The sequence below is a fragment of the Aquarana catesbeiana genome, linkage group LG07, assembly GCF_042186555.1.
Source record: "Aquarana catesbeiana isolate 2022-GZ linkage group LG07, ASM4218655v1, whole genome shotgun sequence".
Classification (NCBI taxonomy): Eukaryota; Metazoa; Chordata; class Amphibia; order Anura; family Ranidae; genus Aquarana; species Aquarana catesbeiana.
In genome coordinates, this window is record NC_133330.1 from 210,413,050 (window position 1) to 210,432,306 (window position 19,257).

The 19,257-nt window shown below is 40.6% G+C and overlaps 1 protein-coding gene across 4 annotated transcripts in view; it reads right to left on the reverse strand.

Annotated features, from left to right (window-relative positions):
* The window catches only part of LOC141103425 (pancreatic alpha-amylase-like), a 155,904-nt gene that overhangs the window by 111,614 nt on the left and 25,033 nt on the right, over positions 1-19,257 (reverse strand). For all 4 annotated transcript variants that reach the window (XM_073593004.1, XM_073593002.1, XM_073593003.1 and 1 more), the window contains exons 2-3: positions 4,031-4,177; positions 3,413-3,610 (exon numbers count right to left, since the gene is read on the reverse strand). In XM_073593004.1, coding sequence (XP_073449105.1) covers positions 3,413-3,610; positions 4,031-4,177 — 345 coding nt within the window. The remainder of the gene's footprint in view (positions 1-3,412; positions 3,611-4,030; positions 4,178-19,257) is intronic.

The window sequence follows — 19,257 nt, forward strand, 5'->3', positions numbered from 1 at the left end:
CCTGCTGTGTGTGTGATTTTGTGCTTTTCTTTTCGGCATGTAAAGCACAAACCATTTGTACCGGTACATCTGAAATAAATCTTTTTGCTTTCATAACACCTTGAGTTGTGACTGATCTCGGGTGAAGCGTTTTCAAATAGATCTTTAGGAAATTGGATGTGTAATTTATGCTCCTAGAATGCTTTACGGTCTCCCTGCATGTTGAACCTTTCTATGCAACCAGGCTGTGAAAAAAATCACACACATGTGGTATTGCTATACTCCGGAGAAAGAGCAGAATGTATTTTGGGGTGTAATTGCAAGTATGCATATGCTGTATGTGCGATATAACTTTTTATTATGACAATTGCGTGTAAAAAATAAAAATAAATACAATTTAATTTTCCCAAGAATTGTGGGGAAAAAATGACAACTTAAAAAACTTGCCATGCCTCTTACTAAATACCTTGTCTACTTTTCAAAAAGGGGTCATTTGGGGGATATTTGTACTTTCCTGACATTTCAGGACCTCAAGAAATGAGATAGGCCGTTAGTACCATCAGGTGTGATCAATTTAATCCACACTGTTTTGGGTTATTTTTACCAAAAAAATATGTAGCAGTATAAATTGTGGCCCAAATTCATGAAAAGAAATTACTTATTTTCAAAATTTTATCATAGAAACTAAAAAAAAATAAGTTTTTTTTTTTTTCAAAATGTTCGCTCTTTTTTCACTTATGTCGCAAAAAATAAAAAACCCAGTGGTGATTAAATACCACCAAAAGAAAGCTCTACTTGTATGAAAAAAAGATACAAATTTTGTTTGGGTACAGTGTTGCATGACTGAGTAATTGGCATTCAAAGTGTGAGAGCACTGAAAGCTAAAAATTGGTCTGGGCAGGAAGGGGGTATAAGTGCCCTGTATTGAAGTGGTTAAAGAGGAGGGTCTCCAGATTGTAGACCAAGTGGATTTATGAACTAAAATCCTATAGTCTCCATGGTATGAATGTGGAATGGGATATTAAAGTGTTTGTTAAGCCACTGTATTACAAACATACTATCCCCTCTGTTAGCTGACATTATCTGTCCTAGTGTCTGTGCTGAAAAAAAAAATGTCAAAAAAAGCTGCGGATGACGGAGACACGTCAACTGATCATGGTGTCCGGGCTCAGCAGCCATGATAAACCGTGAACAGTTTGGCAGGGGGGCAGAACCAGGCAGGATCAGCCAGATATTTTAGGTGATAGAAAGAACCAATTTACACAGCACTGTGCTGTTATGTATGCTTTGGGGGGGTTACAAACACTTTAATGCTTTTGTCAACAATGCCCGATTTTCCATTTCTGTGGTTTCCCATTCATAACAATTATACTGCCATTTCACTCTTATGGTAAAATTGTATAATTTTTTATATTTTATCCAGCAGAGGGCTTTCATTTTTTAATTTTATTTTTTACTTATTTTTTATCTTCAGGTTCTTTATTACTGAGCTTTTACTATTCATTATTATTTTTTTCATGACTATTTTTTAATAATTTTCTTTATTATCACTTGCATTGTTTTTAATTGTATTAATATTTAATTTGATATACAAAACAAAATAATGTTTTTATAATGGCAATGTAACTATAATTTTTAACACACATTTTTTGGGTAGACGATTTATAGTTTCTGTTTTTGCATTATGTTTTTCATATATATATATATATATATATATATATATATATATATATATATATATATATATATATATACTTGCGCTAATGACTCATTATCTTTATGAGTCTTAGCTTTTAACTGGCCGTTCATCTTATTTTTAAAAATTAGTTTTTGAGCCCCGATTGCATGCTGCTCCAAAACGAGGTTTGGATTCTATCAATGTCCATGTCTCATTTCGTAATGTATTTACTTTTCAAAACGAGGTTTGGAGCACATTGGCGGCCATTTTATATTAAATTGAGGCTTGGTAACGAAACAACCAGATGTGAAGGAGAGCAGGAGGGTCATGTCCTGGTTTCTATCAGCTAGTTTATTACCATATCGAGGCCTGGCTTCTTAAAGTGGATGTAAACCCGATTCATGAAATTTGAGCTGGGCACATATATCTGCAGTGTTTTTTTATCTCTCTTCAAAGCACTGTGTCCCTTAGCTGTCTCCTGCTCCATTCTTCTGTTACCAGTCTGATACTTCTGACAAATTCTCTGTCACATGTGATAAAAGCAGCCAGAGTTTTGTCTAGGGAAGGATGTTATAAATAGATTAGCAGAGTGCTGAACAATTCAACGAACAGTGCTGAAAGTCTCTATAACTATAAGTAAAGGGGGTGTGTGTCTTTCCTCCAAACAGCTGTCTTGGCTGTATGCCCAGGCTTCACTGCAGTGCTAACCAGGAAGAGAAAATCTTCTAACACAATATGAACTTTCTAAACAGTATATAAAGCTGAAGAAAGCAGATTTACATGTAAAATCTATGTAGGGAGATTTGTTTCATCCTTAAGTATGATCTGAGGCTGTTCACTTCACTGGGTATATGTGAGTGTTTACATCCACTTTAAGCAGCCATCATTTGACCACCGATTGGATAATTGGCAATGCATTTTAAGTCCTCCCCTGCTGGATACATATAAATATAACTTGGCTACTAACGGCATGTACATGCCCCCAATGACATCAGTTGAGACAAAACATGTATGTGCCGTTGCCATGCTTGTCCTGTCATGTACATGATTTGAAATATCTCCATGCATGGTTTGTTTGCCTTGGATCGATTCATTATACTTATTGTCTCAACTTAATGTGAGTATTTTTAATCCCTTTACATGTATGTTTATCATCATTAGGGCTGCATATGTTATGTTTTAGTGTATTGCACAGTATATCTGACTGTTTTTGCTAGCGATTTTTTTTTTGTCAGTGCGGTTTCTCCCCCACTTCTCTAGAAGAAAAATCTAAATGAAGTCAATATTTGAATACCATTTGGCTTCAAAGCAGTATCAATTATTTTAGGTACACTTGAACAAAGTTTTTGAAGGAAATCAGCAATGGCCAGCAATATGTTTACATTTCAAATTTGTTTTCAAATTCCAATTGGTTTCAAACCAAATTTAGTTTTGTTATAATTTATTTTGGTTTTGTGTTAATACATTCCTATTGTGATTCAGAAATTCGAATACATCTGAATTCTTTGATATCTAAAAATTTGTCAAAATTTTGAATCAGAACGAAATGGACTGTGCATGTCTACTTCCAACTGTTTGCTTTTAAAAGTAAACAGATAAATCTCCCACTGGCTTCTTGTTCCTGTTGGGTGATCTAAAAATTAGGGAACATACCGTCAACACATTCTCCTCTGGAAGAACAAAATAACCAAACTCATAGTACTCATTATATCCCTAATGATAACCCAAAGTAGCTTAAGTAAAACTGTACTTTACCTGATTAGCATCATTGTAGTTCTCAACGCCACCACTCTCACTTTTACACTTTTTATCATTAAAGTCAGCACTAGAGTAAGGTACAGCTGGAAATTCCCTGGTAATTGTATCATATGGACTGACACAAGTAGATGATTTTCCTTTTCCAACTCCAGCTCCACACATATGGTTTATAACAGCATCTGCATAGATATAAACCTACAAAATAAAATAAATACATGTAGAGACAAATAGATAGGATGTACTACAAAACACAGTCTGACAAGTCTAATGGAATGCTTGTGGTCTTTATAAGACATATTTGCTACTTCCATTTGCCCAATACTTGGATTCTTTAATTGAATGTCTCCAGAACCTTAAATGTGTATTTATAATATTGCCAATGTTCCATGCACAGGTGCTGATCACTCTTCAACAGTCACATCTGTTCTAGTCATCACATTCAACTTGAAGATGTGTTTGCATATGCTAGATGCGGAGCTTGTCTCAGAACAGTTGGAAACTGAATGGGGAAATCACATCAGCATTTATCTAAATCTGAAATTAGTTCCCAGTTGTCTGCCACCCTGCCCCTTAGAACATCACATTTAAAATCAAATAGAATATAGAAGTTTATACCCCCACATTGTTGCATCTGGTGACCATGTCTCTAAATTGTTGCTCATTCCCAGAACGGGTACAGATTTTATAGCTGACTGGTTGGTATCTTTCCCACCATGGTCTATTAGGGTTTTTGATGATCACATTCTCACTAGGAGGAGAAATCTGGAAAAAAAAAACAAGTTAAGAAATACAAATGGCATTAAAATCAAGAACCATGATAAGAAATTGGTTATGTTTGCTGATGCTTTCATGTTACATGTATGGTTCACCAGGGGTATATCCACATCAGTTATTAAAGGGAAACATGTAGGTGGCAACTGCTAACTTATTTCTGAAACTTCAATTTGCCAATTAAAGCCATAATTGTTCTAAAGAACATATGCAATGTGTTGGTCTTCTAACCAGCATCTACATTCTATAGACAATCCAACTCCTTTTATCCCAGGCTCTTAAAACAAATGTGCTGATGAAGGTTAATGGAAAAGGCTTGCTTTAACACCCCATCCCACAGAAGTACAGTACATATTTTTCACATGCTCCTGTCTCTGCATCTAGCAGTCAGGAGTGTAAAAAGTATTTTCTGGGTACAGAGGAACATGTAACTCCTAATCTCTTATGTAACAGTTTGGTGAGCCAGTGCTGAAAGAAAATCCTCAGCTCTATATAAGGTCTTACTAGAGCAATGCTGAGTTTACATAGGGATCCCTTCCCTTGCTCCTGGTGTCTGATCAGAACAGAAGGATAGCAAAAGCATATAGAATATTTGCTGTTGGGGAGAGGGGGCAATAAAGTGACCTGTGGCATGAGTGACTTTCATATTCATCATCTTAAAACCAGAAAAAGACATGCATATTAACAGGAGTGACCTGATTTCCAGAAGCTCCATTATCTGGAGTCCACCCACTCAGCTGCAAATTGCTGCTGTATACCACTCTTATCAGCTTGTATGAATCTTACCAGCTTGCGTGAAAGATGTGCTTCCACAGACATGCCACAACTATTAACAGTCTTATGCCCCGTACACACAGTCGGACTTTGTTCGGACATTCCGACAACAAAATCCTAGGATTTTTTCCGACAGATGTTGGCTCAAACTTGTCTTGCATACACACGGTCACACAAAGTTGTCGGAAAATCCTATCGTTCTGAACGCGGTGACGTAAAACACGTACGTCGGGACTATAAACGGGGCAGTGGCCAATAGCTTTCATCTCTTTATTTATTCTGAGCATGCGTGGCACTTTGTCCGTCGGATTTGTGCACACACGATCTGAATTTCCGACAACGCATTTTGTTGTCGGAAAATTTTATATCCTGCTCTCAAACTTTGTGTGTCGGAAAATCCGATGGAAAATGTGTGATGGAGCCTACACACGGTCGGAATTTCCGACAACAAGGTCCTATCACACATTTTCCGTCGGAAAATCCGACCGTGTGTACGGGGCATTATTGTTTCTGGAAAGTGGTACTCAGCTAAGCAAAGTGGTAGAAATAGTAACCCCCCCCCCTTCATTGGCATTAGTGGCAGCAATAACATCCTTTCCCTTCAATGCCGCTGGTGGAAGTAAAAATAATCACCCCATTCACTAGTGTCAAAGGCAGCAATAATGCCCATCCCATATTATTGATGTTCAGAGCTGGCAAAAATAAACCTACCTCCATTGGTGGTCAGTTGTTACTTACACATACTACCTCATGGCTTCCTCCTGCCTCAGTGACATGGGGCCAAAATTTTTACTATTCCTGTTGGGCAGAAGATCACCTGACAAGCAGTGCTGGAATACTTACAGTGCTGGAACACAGAGGGCATTTTCAGAACCCTATTGGTACCCTGCAATGTGCCCCAATTCCTACAGACAGCCCACAAGACACAAACACTGTGGGGCAGTGGCCAAAATCGCAGTTCTGTCATAACAGGATTTGGAATTATTGGCAAATATGTATTTAGGACCTTACAAGCTACAAAAGAAGGCTACATAGGTCACCAGTTGAACAGCCCCGACCTAGAGCAAATCTGCCTGTTAAAATAAGTGTGAATTAGTACTACTAGAAAACTGTATAAATTGTTTATTTTCCCAACATAACACAATGCCATTTTAAAGCAGTTAAAACTAAGGATATAATGACAAAAATGCATAACCAGAGGCTACCTTCAGTGAAAACCACATGTCTGAGGTTCATCTCAAGGCACAAAGGTAAATTAAGCAAAATGCAATCCCCACTAAAAGTTTAACATGGACATACCCCCCTTGTTTTTTCGTAATTAGACATATCAAGCATTTGGTCATCAAGCTATGGAATGCTAGTGTGTCGTCTCCCAAGAGTTTGGGTTCAGCCTGCAATAGATTTAATTGAAAGTTATTTGTTGGGGAGAACTCCAGGGTCATTGTGAATGTACCAGCGACAAAATTATGCTGTAATGGTTTTGTGTATTTAGAAGGTTAACTGATTTCAGGACTTCCAAGCCAGTAGCAGTATTTCTAGAAATACTAGTAGAGATGTGCACGATGGAAAAATGTGTTTATTTTTGCTTCAGATTAGTTTGCTACGTTAATAATTTTGTTTCGTTGTATTCATTATGTTAGAATGATTCGTTTTCAGAATTTGTTTCGTATATTTGGATTTGTTTGGTACATTTGTTATTTATTAGAGATTTCAATTTTGGAGGACAGCTATATTCGCTTTATTCCATTCAATTCTATTCATTTTTTTCTGTTCTATTGTTTTCTATTTGATTCTTCTTTTTTATTCTATTTTTTCTATTCTGTTCTATTTTATTCTTTTATTTTCTATTCTGTTCTGTTTTATTCTATTCTATTCTGTTCTATTCTATAAAGCAGCCTAGGCAAGACTCATTAGGAATCATCATCTTATTCCCCTTTTATACCTTACTGTACCTTACCGCCCGCACTGGCAACTTACATATGCAACCATCCTCACATAACGGGTTTAAATTCCAAAATTCAGCACACACCATCAGCTTGTTTGCTGATGACATCATTCTCATGCTCACAGACGTAGAGACTTTCTTGGCTTCGGCACACCAGGTACTAAAAATGTTTAACGGCCTTTCTTACCACAAAGTAAATGACACCAAATCATACATTATACAGCACAAACTTGCAGGATTGTATCCATACACGTGGAGTGTCACAGGGATAACCTATTTAGGAATCACATTAACACCAAAAGTGGAAGAACTGTTCAAGGCGAATTATTTGCCATTCTTGGACAGATTACGTCCCAAACTCCAAAACCTAGCAAAAACAGAACTCTCTTGGTCAGGTAGGCTGGCTGCCTTTAAGATGATGCTACTTCCCCAATTCCTGTACTTGTTCAGAATGCTCCCTATTCCCGTACCTAACACCTTCTTTACTAACGCCCAGTCAACACTATTTATGGCAAGGTAGAAAGGCAAGGTGTGCATTCTCTAGACTAACCACAACTAGGAAAGCAGGTGGAGTGGGGCTAGTAATATTTAAAGACTACTACACTGCGTCAATCCTAACGCAAATAAAGGCCTGGTTTCCTCAAAGTACCAGTACTAGGTGGGAAGAACTTGAAAGAACACAAATACAGAGAAATAACCTATACCACTTCCTCCTTTCTAGCCAACATAGTACCCCAAAATCTACAATATTTTCCCCTACCATAAGAGCCTCTCTCCAAACTTGGAGACCACTTTTAACAACTTCTGGACCGCCGCACGCCAATATACATCCTAAGTTTGAAGAGGATTATCATTGTTATGGCAGCACCTAGCTGCCATAACCCCGGTATCCTCTTTTTCGGCCAGCGGTCCAGCTTCTGATAATAGTGGTTTCTGCGGCGGATTCACTGCGAGATCACTTTTATCGGCGGCGGGACAGGGCCCCTCGGAGGCGATCGGATGTTCATCCATGCTGGGTATGGAGACGAGTGAGGGGAATATGGCCACCCACCCGTCTCCATACCATTGCTGGACGGAAGCGACGTCAAAACTTCACTTCCGCCCATAGCTCTTAAAGGGTCTTTTTTTTTTTAAATGACAATTTTTTTTTTTTTTATTGCATTTTAGGGTAAATTTGAAATCTGAGGTCTTTTTGACCCCAGATCTCATATTTAAGAGGTCCTGTCATGCTTTTTTTTTCTATTACAAGGGATGTTTACATTCTTTGTAATAGGAATAAAAGTGGCACCCTGTCCCGCCAAGCTTGCTTGCAGAAACGAACGCATATGTGAGTAGCGCCCGCATATGAAAACGGTGTTCAAACCACACATGTGAGGTATCGCTGCAATCGGTAGAGTGAGAGCAATAATTCTAGCCCTAGACCTCCGTTGTAACTCAAAACATGCAACCTGTAGAATTTTTTGAATGTCACCTATGGAGATTTTTAAGGGTACAAGTTTGTCGCCATTCCACCAGTGGGCGCAATTTTGAAGCATGACATGTTGGGTATCAATTTACTCGGCGTAACATTATCTTTCACAATATAAAAAAAAATTGGGCTAACTTTACTGTTTTCTTATTTTTTCATTAAAAAAAGTGTATTTTTTTCCAAAAAAGTGAGCTTGTAAGACCGCTGTGCGGTGTGACAAAAAACATTGCAACGACCGCCATTTTAATCTCTAGGGTGTTAGAAAAAAAAATATATAATGTCTAAGTAATTTTCTAGCAAAAAAAACTGTTTTTAACTAGTAAACAACAAATCTTAAAAAGAGGCTTGGTCCTTAAGTGGTTAAACACTCCCCTCCAGGATTCCACACCTTCTTCATTTCCTCTGCCGCTCCTAAACCTACCCAACTCACCTGACTTAAAAGTAACCAGATGGGTTGAAAAGGGGATAAAGGAATTGGAAGACATAATGGTGGGACCAGCCCCAAAACCTTTAGGTCCCTACAGATAGAATATGACCTAGCCAATTCAGAATACTACACCTATCTACAGTACAGATAATACACCTTCTCCGCTCCAACTTGAATACCACCATAACACTACCATGGCGTGTAATTCAATACTATACCAAATCTAACACCAAGATTAAAGGAAATCATTTTTTTTATTAATCTACTAAATAATAAAGATATTTATCAAAACCTCCCACATACGAGCATGGGAAAAAGATCTAGGCACTAATTATTCTCCTGAACAGTGGCAAAGGGCGCTCCATATCACATCGCAGCGACAAAAAGTGTATAAATTTATACATTTTCTCCACATACTCCCCATATATGTTGGAGGAATTGCGGAGCAGTAGATACACTATACCACATACTTTGGTCTTGCCCTGCTATCACCACCTTCTGAACGGGAGTATTTCATATACTCACAAGTGCTGAACACAAAAAAAAACGTCACCAGGCTTTGCACTTTTGTCACTAGACATAGAATCACTACCACCAGATGCCAGAAATATAGCTGTCCACATTCTTTTGAGCGCAAGATTAGTATTAGTGCGCCATTGGAGAGATCAACTAACCCCATCTATCCAAGAAGTTATATGGACAATTAACACTTACGCTGCCTCTGAGATGTTGTTCGCCTCAGCACAAAATAGCCACCAAAAGGCCAATAATGTGTGGAAGAGATGGGTAGAATGGTACGAAACAACACCTAGGAACTAATTACGATTTATTATCCAGAAAATATTACATTTTAATACTTTGACTATATTTCACTTGTTTAACTTGGTTACTCAGTTAAGTTTCCTCACCTTCAACATTTCTCTTTTTTTCTTAAACTTAGCTCAGTCCTAGATGTTAATACTAGGACTGACCACAGACATGTATAGACAACATAAATAGACCAATAATGGTCTCTAGCGATTTTAATCCTGAATATCAAAAATTGTACCTGCATCATTACTTTTGAAGCTAACCAATTCCACATGTCTTAAATGTCCGTAATACAGTAATACCTTTCTTCTGTATTGACAACTTGTTGAAAACCAATAAAGAAACACTGAAATTAAAATAAATATGATTATGTTAGTAATGCACTAGGTCAGTGTGCACTTTTCTTTGTTGTGGTTTCCAGTGCTTGTAAGGATGCCCACATGTCCTGTGAGGGCAGCAAGACCTTTGGCATCACATGCACTGGTTGGGCAAGAAGATAAAGAGAGAAAGATTTACACACTCTTAGAGCCACTACTGAGAGCACTTTCAACCCATGCAGCACTGTACTGATATTAAATTTTTATCATTTTGTTCACACAAATAGAGATTTCTTTTGGTGGTATTTAATCACCACTGGGTTCTTCATTTTTTGCTAAACAAATGAAAACAAACACCAAAAATGTTGAACACTACAAAACTTTACAAACAGGTAATTTTTCTCCTTCACTGATGTGCGTTGATGAGGCTGCACTGATGGGCACAAATAGGCAGCACTGACAGGCACTGATGATGCGGCACTGGTGGGCACTGAGGAGGCACTGATAGGGCTGCACTGATATGCAGCACTGATATGCGGCACTGATAAGCCACAATGATGGGCACTGATAGGCAGCACTGATGAGGAGGCACTGATTGGCAGCACCGATGGGCACTGATCGGCAGCACTGATGGGCACTGTTGGGGCTGCACTGATAATCAGGACACTTGACGGTTACTGGCTCTCTCCTCGCCTCATGCTGTGACAACGTGAGGAAATTAATGCAGATAACTGTTAAGTGTGTATACATCATGACAGCTGTGTCTGAAAACGTGCAGGGGGGGGGGGGGGGGCAGTTCTGGGAGGATGTCAGTAGACACCCTTCCAGAACTGGAAGACCGCACTGTAGTCATCATTCGGCTATAGCACAGTCAGCAAGAGGTCAAAGAAACAACAGGAAATTAGGTACATGGGCTGAAATGTCAGTGAAGGAAGAGAAAGTTTAGGTTTTTGAAGAACTGGGTTGAATGCTTAGTTGGCTATCATCCATATAGGAAAGGGATGGGTTGTAAACTAATGCAGAATTTCACTTAACTATTTACCCCAATAAAAATGTAATTGGCTAAATACAGCCCTTGTTGCAATAGTCCCCAATGGCTCCTGCTGCTGTGTGTCCCCTGTGAGATGAGAGAGAGGGGAGAAGAGCTGCTGCAGATGGGCACAGCATTAGATCGAGTGTCTAAGGAGCAACTTTTGAAACTTTTTTTTCCATTAAAGCAGAGAATGCATTAAGGGAAAAAAAACCTTTTGCCTTTATAACCACTTTAATGTCTGCTCTCCACAATATTGGAGACTGCCCACCGCTGGAGAAGAGGGGAAGGTTAAGAGGACCCTGACCTGTCAGAATTCCTCTAAAATAAAGGTATGCATTCACAAAAAGTTTTAAGATCATGTGCAGGAGGGAGATCCACCTTCAACCAACCACCGAGCAAGCACAGTAGAAAGAGCAAAAGGATTAGAGTTCCTGAGCATGTGCTATTCAACCCACGCTTACTCTTAGTTCTTGCACCACCAACTAAATTTAAAAGGATGTTTGAATATGGTGGGTAGCTGTAGAATGGCTGAGGGAATGCAAGAGGCAGCTAGGAGCCTGTATGAGTTCTTAAGCAGTAGAAAGATTCACATATTTTTCACATAAGATACAATTTCAAAAAGGAAAGAATCTTGGATAAAAGTTGTGTGGATCTGGATCAAAATATTCATAAATAGACCATTTAAAGTCTAAATAAACATGTGTTGCACAAATGGCATTTAGGTATGCTTGTGTGTCCTAGGTGCATGTACAATGTATGTTTACTGTATGTAGGTATGTTCATTGAGAAGACCCTTGTTTATACATTTTATTACATTATTATTGTTTACACCCTTACATTTTTTAGTAAACTTTATTAAATTCCCAAGAGGGCTGTCAATCCCTCTATGTAAAAATATTGTGCAGTTACATATTCACTCTATCACAATTTAGCCTTCAGTTTTCCTGCTGAGTTATTCTTACCTCCTTGCTGCAGTGTTTCTCTTAGTCCTCTGATTCCTTATACATGTTTTGTTGGCTTCTGTGATCAACACATGCAAACCTCAACAGACAAAAAAAACACACACACACAACGGTGATGGTGTAATAGGGCGTACACACGGTCGGACTTTGTTCAGACATTCCGACAACAAAATCCTAGGATTTTTTCCGACGGATGTTGGCTCAAACTTGTTTTGCCTACACACGGTCGCACAAAGTTGTCGGAATTTCCGATTGCCAACCACGCGGTCACGTACACCACGTACGACGAGACTAGAAAAGGCCGGTTCAGAACCAAGCGCGGCACCCTTTGGGCTCCTTTTGCTAATCTCGTGTTAGTAAAAGTTTGGTGAGAGACGATTCGCGCTTTTTCAGACTCATGGCTTTCAGATCGTTTTCTGCCGTTCAGTTTGTGCTTGTGGGTTTGTATCTGCTCTTCAGTGCGTGCAAGCAAGTTCCGCGTGACTTTAGGTAGTCATTGTATTCTTCTTCGTTCGTTACTGGTTTTCAGGTCGCTCTTCACAGGCCTTGCTGTTCTTCAGTGCGTTCTGTTTCTTCGTTCTGAGCAGCCGACCGTTTTCTAGCCATGTTTCGTATGCGTACTCCTCGTAGTGTTCGTGCTGTGCGGGGGCTTGGTGTTGGGGTCCTGACTTTGACACAAGTCCAGTCCATGAACAGGGTGGGGAGGAGTTCATGGACCAAGAATTGGTTGCTTCAGCGTGACCAGTTCTGTCATATGCCTTTGCTCCGTGAGATCCATGAGAATAATCCTGATGATTTCAGGAACTTTCTCAGGATGACGGACCCTGTATTTCACCGTTTGTTGGCTTCGCTGACCCCCTATATCAGCAGGCAGGATACCTGCATGAGGCAAGCCATCACTCCGGAGCAGAGGCTCGTCGCTACCCTGCGGTATTTGACCACAGGGAGAAGCCTGCAGGACCTCAAGTTCTCGACAGGCATCTCCCCCCAGGCTCTTCTTTGTGGACATTTACTGCTTGTGTTTGTTTGAGCTGACCCTGACAGAAATGTGTGGAGTCCAGAAAATATCGTGATTGTGTAACCTTATACAAAGCACTGTTGGCTGTTATTTACTAAATGCAAAGACACTTTTCACTACAAGTACACTTGCAACTGCACTGAAACTGCACTTGTAGTGCAAAGAGGATTTGCCCTTAGGAAATTACCCCCATTTTCTCATAAAACAACAATTACATCACCCCAAAAGTGTTGTAGCTTTGAGACAATAATCCACACATTCTTGATGAGCAATCTTTTTAATACCTGCACAATCACATGTGCATTTACCAAAGGTTTTTCTGACAAACCAACATGTTTGTTGTATAACAATTTTTGTGGTGTCATTATCCAAAATCAAAATGTGCATTTTATAGAAAACAGGTCTGTGTAAAACCTACAAGAAAGACACAAATCTTGATCTTACAAAGTTCACATATGGTAGAACTTGAAGGCAATATCAGACATGAGTATTTAGGAACTGTGTTTGATATTGCGTTCAGATGGGGGGAAATCACCCCAGGAAAAGCCAAATTTGGAAGATGCACACAAATTTCACAATGTCAACATGTGCGACCTGCCATCACAGGGGATCAAGGGACGTGTTTTGGGGGAGAAAGCCCTTCCTCACCGCTACTTTATTATTGAGGAAGGGGTTGCACCCCCAAAACACGTCCATTGCTCTCCCGTGATGGCAGATAGCACATGTTGACACACTGTGTGCATCCTCCAAATTTGGCTTTGGGAAAAATCACAAAAACATTTCGCACATTGTAGCACACAAAAGAAGAAAGTGATTTGGAGGGGTTTTAAACTCGCCCCAAAACATCAATGATGTTTTTATATTTTGGAATAACATCATTGATGTTTTGCTTGATGTTTTCCAATTGTAAATTACACCCCATGATCTCCCCGATCAGGATCTGGGCACTTTCTGATGTGAAAGGATCTTCATCCACAACCTCACGATCACCTAAAAAGAGAGGAAACCCAAAATAAATTAGGTCTAAAAAAAATGCCGCCATCCATCTCTTATCTGAGCCTGTGGTCGCAGACACTCACCTGTTGTGGTGACTAGTTCCACCACGTCTTCTTCCTCCTGCTCATCTTGTGTTGGGTGGATTTCCCCTTCTTCCAGAGGGGGGGGGGGCTCTGGTCTCCTCGGATGAGGGGTGTCCTCCGAGTCTTTTATCCCCTATGTAAAACAAAAATGGTATAATTAGCACACAGATATTTGATGGCAGAACTAAAAAGATGAAACATTGCTTGGAAGTGGGGTACAATTATCTATTTTAGCCGAGATCCAAGATGTAGCTTTTTTATTGTTCTTTGTCAAGCTTCAATACTTTACCTGTTTAGTACAAGCTTCACAGATGGAGACCCCCCTATAGTATACACTGGAGCACTTGTGTGGCCCACCTAATAAAAATGGTGTTCTGGGGTCCCACACTAGTGCTCCAGTGTCCAGATGTGAAAACAGCTGCTGAATGTCCTCTCCTTACACAGAATCTAGTTTGCATTTCATTCTAGTAACAAAGCCATCTACACAACCCAATTCTTTGAAGACAAGTATAGGGCGTCAAAATGGTGGCCAAATGCATATGGCCTAAACAATGGTATTTTATCGTCTGAAATAAAAATGTGTGATCCGAACGAATAATGTGCCCATGAACATGAAAGTTGCCATTTTAAACTGTACAACAGTTCCTAAAAGCACATGGAGCAGCACGAACGTAATAAACACAAAAAAAATAGGAACACAGCACAACTACTTACTTTTTTGCAGCACTCTCCGCATCTTTCTGTACTGCTCACGTTCTCATAATTTCAGGTCCGACCACCGCTTCCTGAGCTGATCTTTCGATCGTCGTACCCCGAATTTCCGGTGCAGACTCCTGACCACTTTCGCCATGATCTTGGCCTTTCGGACATTGGGGTTGGGGTAAGGCCCATACTTTCCATCATAGTCGGCCTTCTTCAGGATGTCCACCATCTCCAACATCTCCCCAAAGAACATATTTGAGTCCTTTAATCTCCTTCTGGATCGGGACGTTTCAGGCTCCGGCCTTTCCTCCTTCTCCTCCTCCTCGTTGCTGTAATTAGCAGGATCCTGCTGTCTATCCGCCATGTGCTCTTCCTCCACTGCGCCGAACGAAAAGGGGCGGGGAATAGAATAGAAAGAACGTCAGGGGCGGGCGGAGTTATACGCATGCGCAGTGTGTATAAATCGTAACGCGCGCATCTTACGTACGATCTGTGAGCAGAGGAAGGAGCATCGGAGACGCCGATCGTGCTAACGAAGGTAGGATCTAAACTTGGGCCTATACTGCTTCGAAATGGAAGCCTATATTGTAACAAGATTAGGGGAGTTTGGCCTGACATTAGGGTTTGTCTTGTGTTGTGTCTTGCAGAGAAAATGGATGGGTTCAACGACCACAATTTCCTGCCCCTGTTCATTGACAAGTACAGGGAGCTGCCCTGTCTGTGGCAAGTGAGACACCTCCACTATAATCACAAACAGAAGAGGCAGGCAGCGCTGGAGAAACTGCTGGAGTTGGTGAAGCCGGTGGTCCCCACGGCAACCATCCCTTATTTAAAAGCCAAAATTGGTGGCCTGAGGAGCACGTATCTTAGGGAGCGCAAGAAGGTCACAGATTCCCAGAGATCCGGAGCTGCAGCAGATGACATTTATGTCCCCAGGCTGTGGTACTATGAGAGACTGCGATTTCTGTCAGACCACACTGAAGTCAGGGAATCCCTCTCCACTCTTCCTTCCACTCTTCCTTCCACCCCAGCTGAGGCTTCCGATGTCCAACCTGGGCCTTCCAGCCAGGAAGAAGTGGAGGAGCCCAGCTGGAGTCAGGTATAGCATTCTTCTACAGATTTCTGGGCAATAAATAAATGATGTTTACTAGATGTTATTATTGATCATTATTGCTGATTAAAAAAAGCGTTTTACATATCAATAGACAGTAGTGGGCACCCAAAATTGGGACAAGAATGCAAAATGCTGGGCTCAGAAGGATAGTCTGTTATATTTGTTAACATTCAATTTGCAGCAGTCAGGAGGTGAAAATTGTGTGTGATTGATGAAAACAATACTAAAACTATGTCCCTTTTTCATACACAGGAAGACCTCAGCCAGGAGGAGGCTGTGGAATGTGGCAGTCAGGAGGAGGCGGGGATTAGTGGCAGCCAGGAGGAGGCGGGGATTAGTGGCAGCCAGGAGGAGGCGGGGCTAAGTGACAGCCAAGAGAAGCCTGGGACAAGTCGCAGCCTGACTGAGTCTCAGGTTCCTCCCCTCCGCCTGCCACATAAACGAGCCAGGAAGATGACTCCCAGTCCTGTGCAGGATTCAGCATACAGGCTGATCCAGGAGGCTTCGGCGTCCCTCAGAGCCTTCCCCAGTCCTGAAGAGGCCTTTGCCTGCATGGCTGCCACCAAATTGCAGGGCATGCAGGAGGGCCAACGCAAGATCTCTGAGGACCTGATTTATAAAGTCCTACGTAAGGGGGAGAGTGGGGAACTGACACACAAGACGGATGTCATTGAGATCGATGATCCTCCTCCTCCTCCTCCTCCTGCTGCCACAACTCCACCACCACAGCCAAAGGCTGGAAGGAAGCGTGGAAGGAAGACCAAAGAGTGATTGCCCTGGGTTCAGTCTGGTCTGACAAAAGCTGCAGTCTCTCGTATGACCACAGCCTGGGGACACAGATGTCATCTGCTGCTTTCCGGATCTCTGGGACTTCTGGACCACACTGCCCTCCCTTAGATAAGGACTCCTCAGGCCACCAATTTTGCTTTTAAATAATTGATGTCTGCCCTGGGGGTCCAAGGCTTCGCCCACTTCTGCAGTTTCTCCAGCGTTGCCTCCCTCTTTGTTTATAGTTGTGACCCCTTAATAAAATTTTTTTAGGTAAATTCTACTCTCCTGTGTGTGTTTTCATCCAAAAAGGACAGTTTGTTGGTGACGATTCAGGTACATTTCTAAAGTACAATGTGAAATTAACAAGGGACAACAACACCAAACAATCTCCTACAGATTAAATAGAATAACATATCAATAGTGTTGTGGGAACTTGTCACAAAAAACACACAAACATTTTCGGGAGTACAAATCAAAATCACCAAAAAAAATTAAAAAAGAGAAACACAAAAAAAGAATCTACATTAAAGTCCAAAAAAAATAAAAAAAATATGTTGTCAGATGTGAGAAATCAAAATATATTGAGGGAATCCCGATAAATAGTAACGAAATAAGTTTGTGAGAAGTGTGTGTGAATATGAGCATCAAAACTACTTAATTCTTGTCACATTATAAAGAAGAAGAGAGTGCGCTGTATTAAACCATTTTTAACATTGCAGCGTGACGAAAGTGTTGTATCCATTGCGAACGCTAAGTTTACCAGACCGAGCTGTCCCGTGTCGGAATTTCTTCTGAGCATGCGTGGCACTTTGTGCGTCGGAACAGGCCACACACGGTCGGAATTGACGCGATCGGATTTTGTTGTCGGAAAATTTTATCTCCTGCTGTCCAACTTTGTGTGTCGTAAAATCCGATGGAAAATGTCCAATGGAGCCCACACACGGTCGGAATTTCAGACAACACGCTCCGATTGGACATTGTCCATCGGAAAATCCGACCGTGTGTACGGGGCATAAGGCTTAGTGCTAAGAAACCCTAGTGGTTGCCAGAGTGGTGTGAAACCAACACACTCATGAGTATGATTGTAAGAAAAAATGAATATTAAACAGGCAATACAATAAAACTAAAAGGAAGGGAATATTTGCACTAACCACCAAATAGTTAATATATATAACAATATATGTGCATAAGTAATGTGACTAAATAAACGTGTGGTTAAATGCTGCACCTCTATAGGTCAAATACCAAACCTGTAACAAGTACTAAGAAAAGAAAAGGTGCGCAAAAAAACGTTACAAGTAACATTAAATATCAATGTGAATAAGTTCTCTAACATGTGAACATGTGAAAGGTGAGTAGTGTATCAAAAATTAAAGTCCATATGGTATATGAAAAATAAATAAATAAACTGTGATAAATTTTAACAAAGATGGGATTTCCCACAATGAATCTTCACATTGGGAGATATAAAGTCCTTCACTTATTCTCAAAAAGCAGGACATATATTAATGTGAGAACATGTGAAAAAATTAGAGTCCATATGGTTTGTAAAAAATAAATAAAAATATATCAAAAACGAGGGATCCCACAGTGAATTATCAAATTGGAAGATGTAGAGTCTTTTCACTTATTCTCAGGGAGCAGGACACATATTCCTCATTCCAATCATCTGGGATACAGGTTATACAATGCAAATACAGGCTGCTTACCAGATCCGTTGGATCTCAAGTCATAGAGATCAAAAGCGCTTTGTGCATTAGCCTGCCAGCAGGTGAACTCGCATTGATTGAAGACAGGGAAGGATCCCCTCGTTAATACAGGAACCAGCAAAGACACAAACTTCTCTTCCAGGACACTCTTAAATAAGCATGGATCTGGAGAATCCGCGTGTTTCCTATATTTCCTAGGGCACCTTTCACATGTTTACATGTTAGAGAACTTATTCACATTGATATTTATTGTTATTTGTAGCGTTTTTTTTTCGCACCTTTTCTTTTCTTAATACATTAAAACTGTAAAAGTCAATCTTCATAAAAAGTTCTAGGGGGTGAACCCTTGTGTTTGAGTCTATGATATTGAGTCTGTTGGTGGTTGCAAGGCTACTTCAGGGACGGCCTGAGAACCTGGACACTGTGAGATATAGAAAGCAGGAAAAAAGGAAGAAGCGCCAGGGCAGTATTTTTGCAGCATAAAAGGTTTTAATTATAAAAAACAAGGTTTGAGGAAAAATGTTATGCACTCAGTAGGTGGGGGGCTTACCCCATCCAGCATGTGAGGCAGAACCGCCGCTGTGTCCTGGGGGTGTATTGTCACAATCGCCTTGTGTCAGTGGGGAGCTGAAGCCTTGTGGGATCTTGGAAGGACACCAGCTGGGTTGTTTTGGCGTGGAGGTGTTCAGAGCTGTCACACTGGGGAGCCGCCCACTGCTGTGGTAGCCAATCAGAACGCGTTATGGAGGATTCGGCACGCCTCCTTCGTCAGCTGATACTCTGACGCTGGCAGTCAGTTAAGATAGGGGATGCAGTTAACCCAGGGGGTGCAGTGGAAGCGGCTTCACCCGTATACGTAATCATACTAAGGGCTGCCTTTAGAGCATATTAAAAAACAAAGTACAAGATAATAAAAGATCATGGTGGTAAAAATAAGTTTCA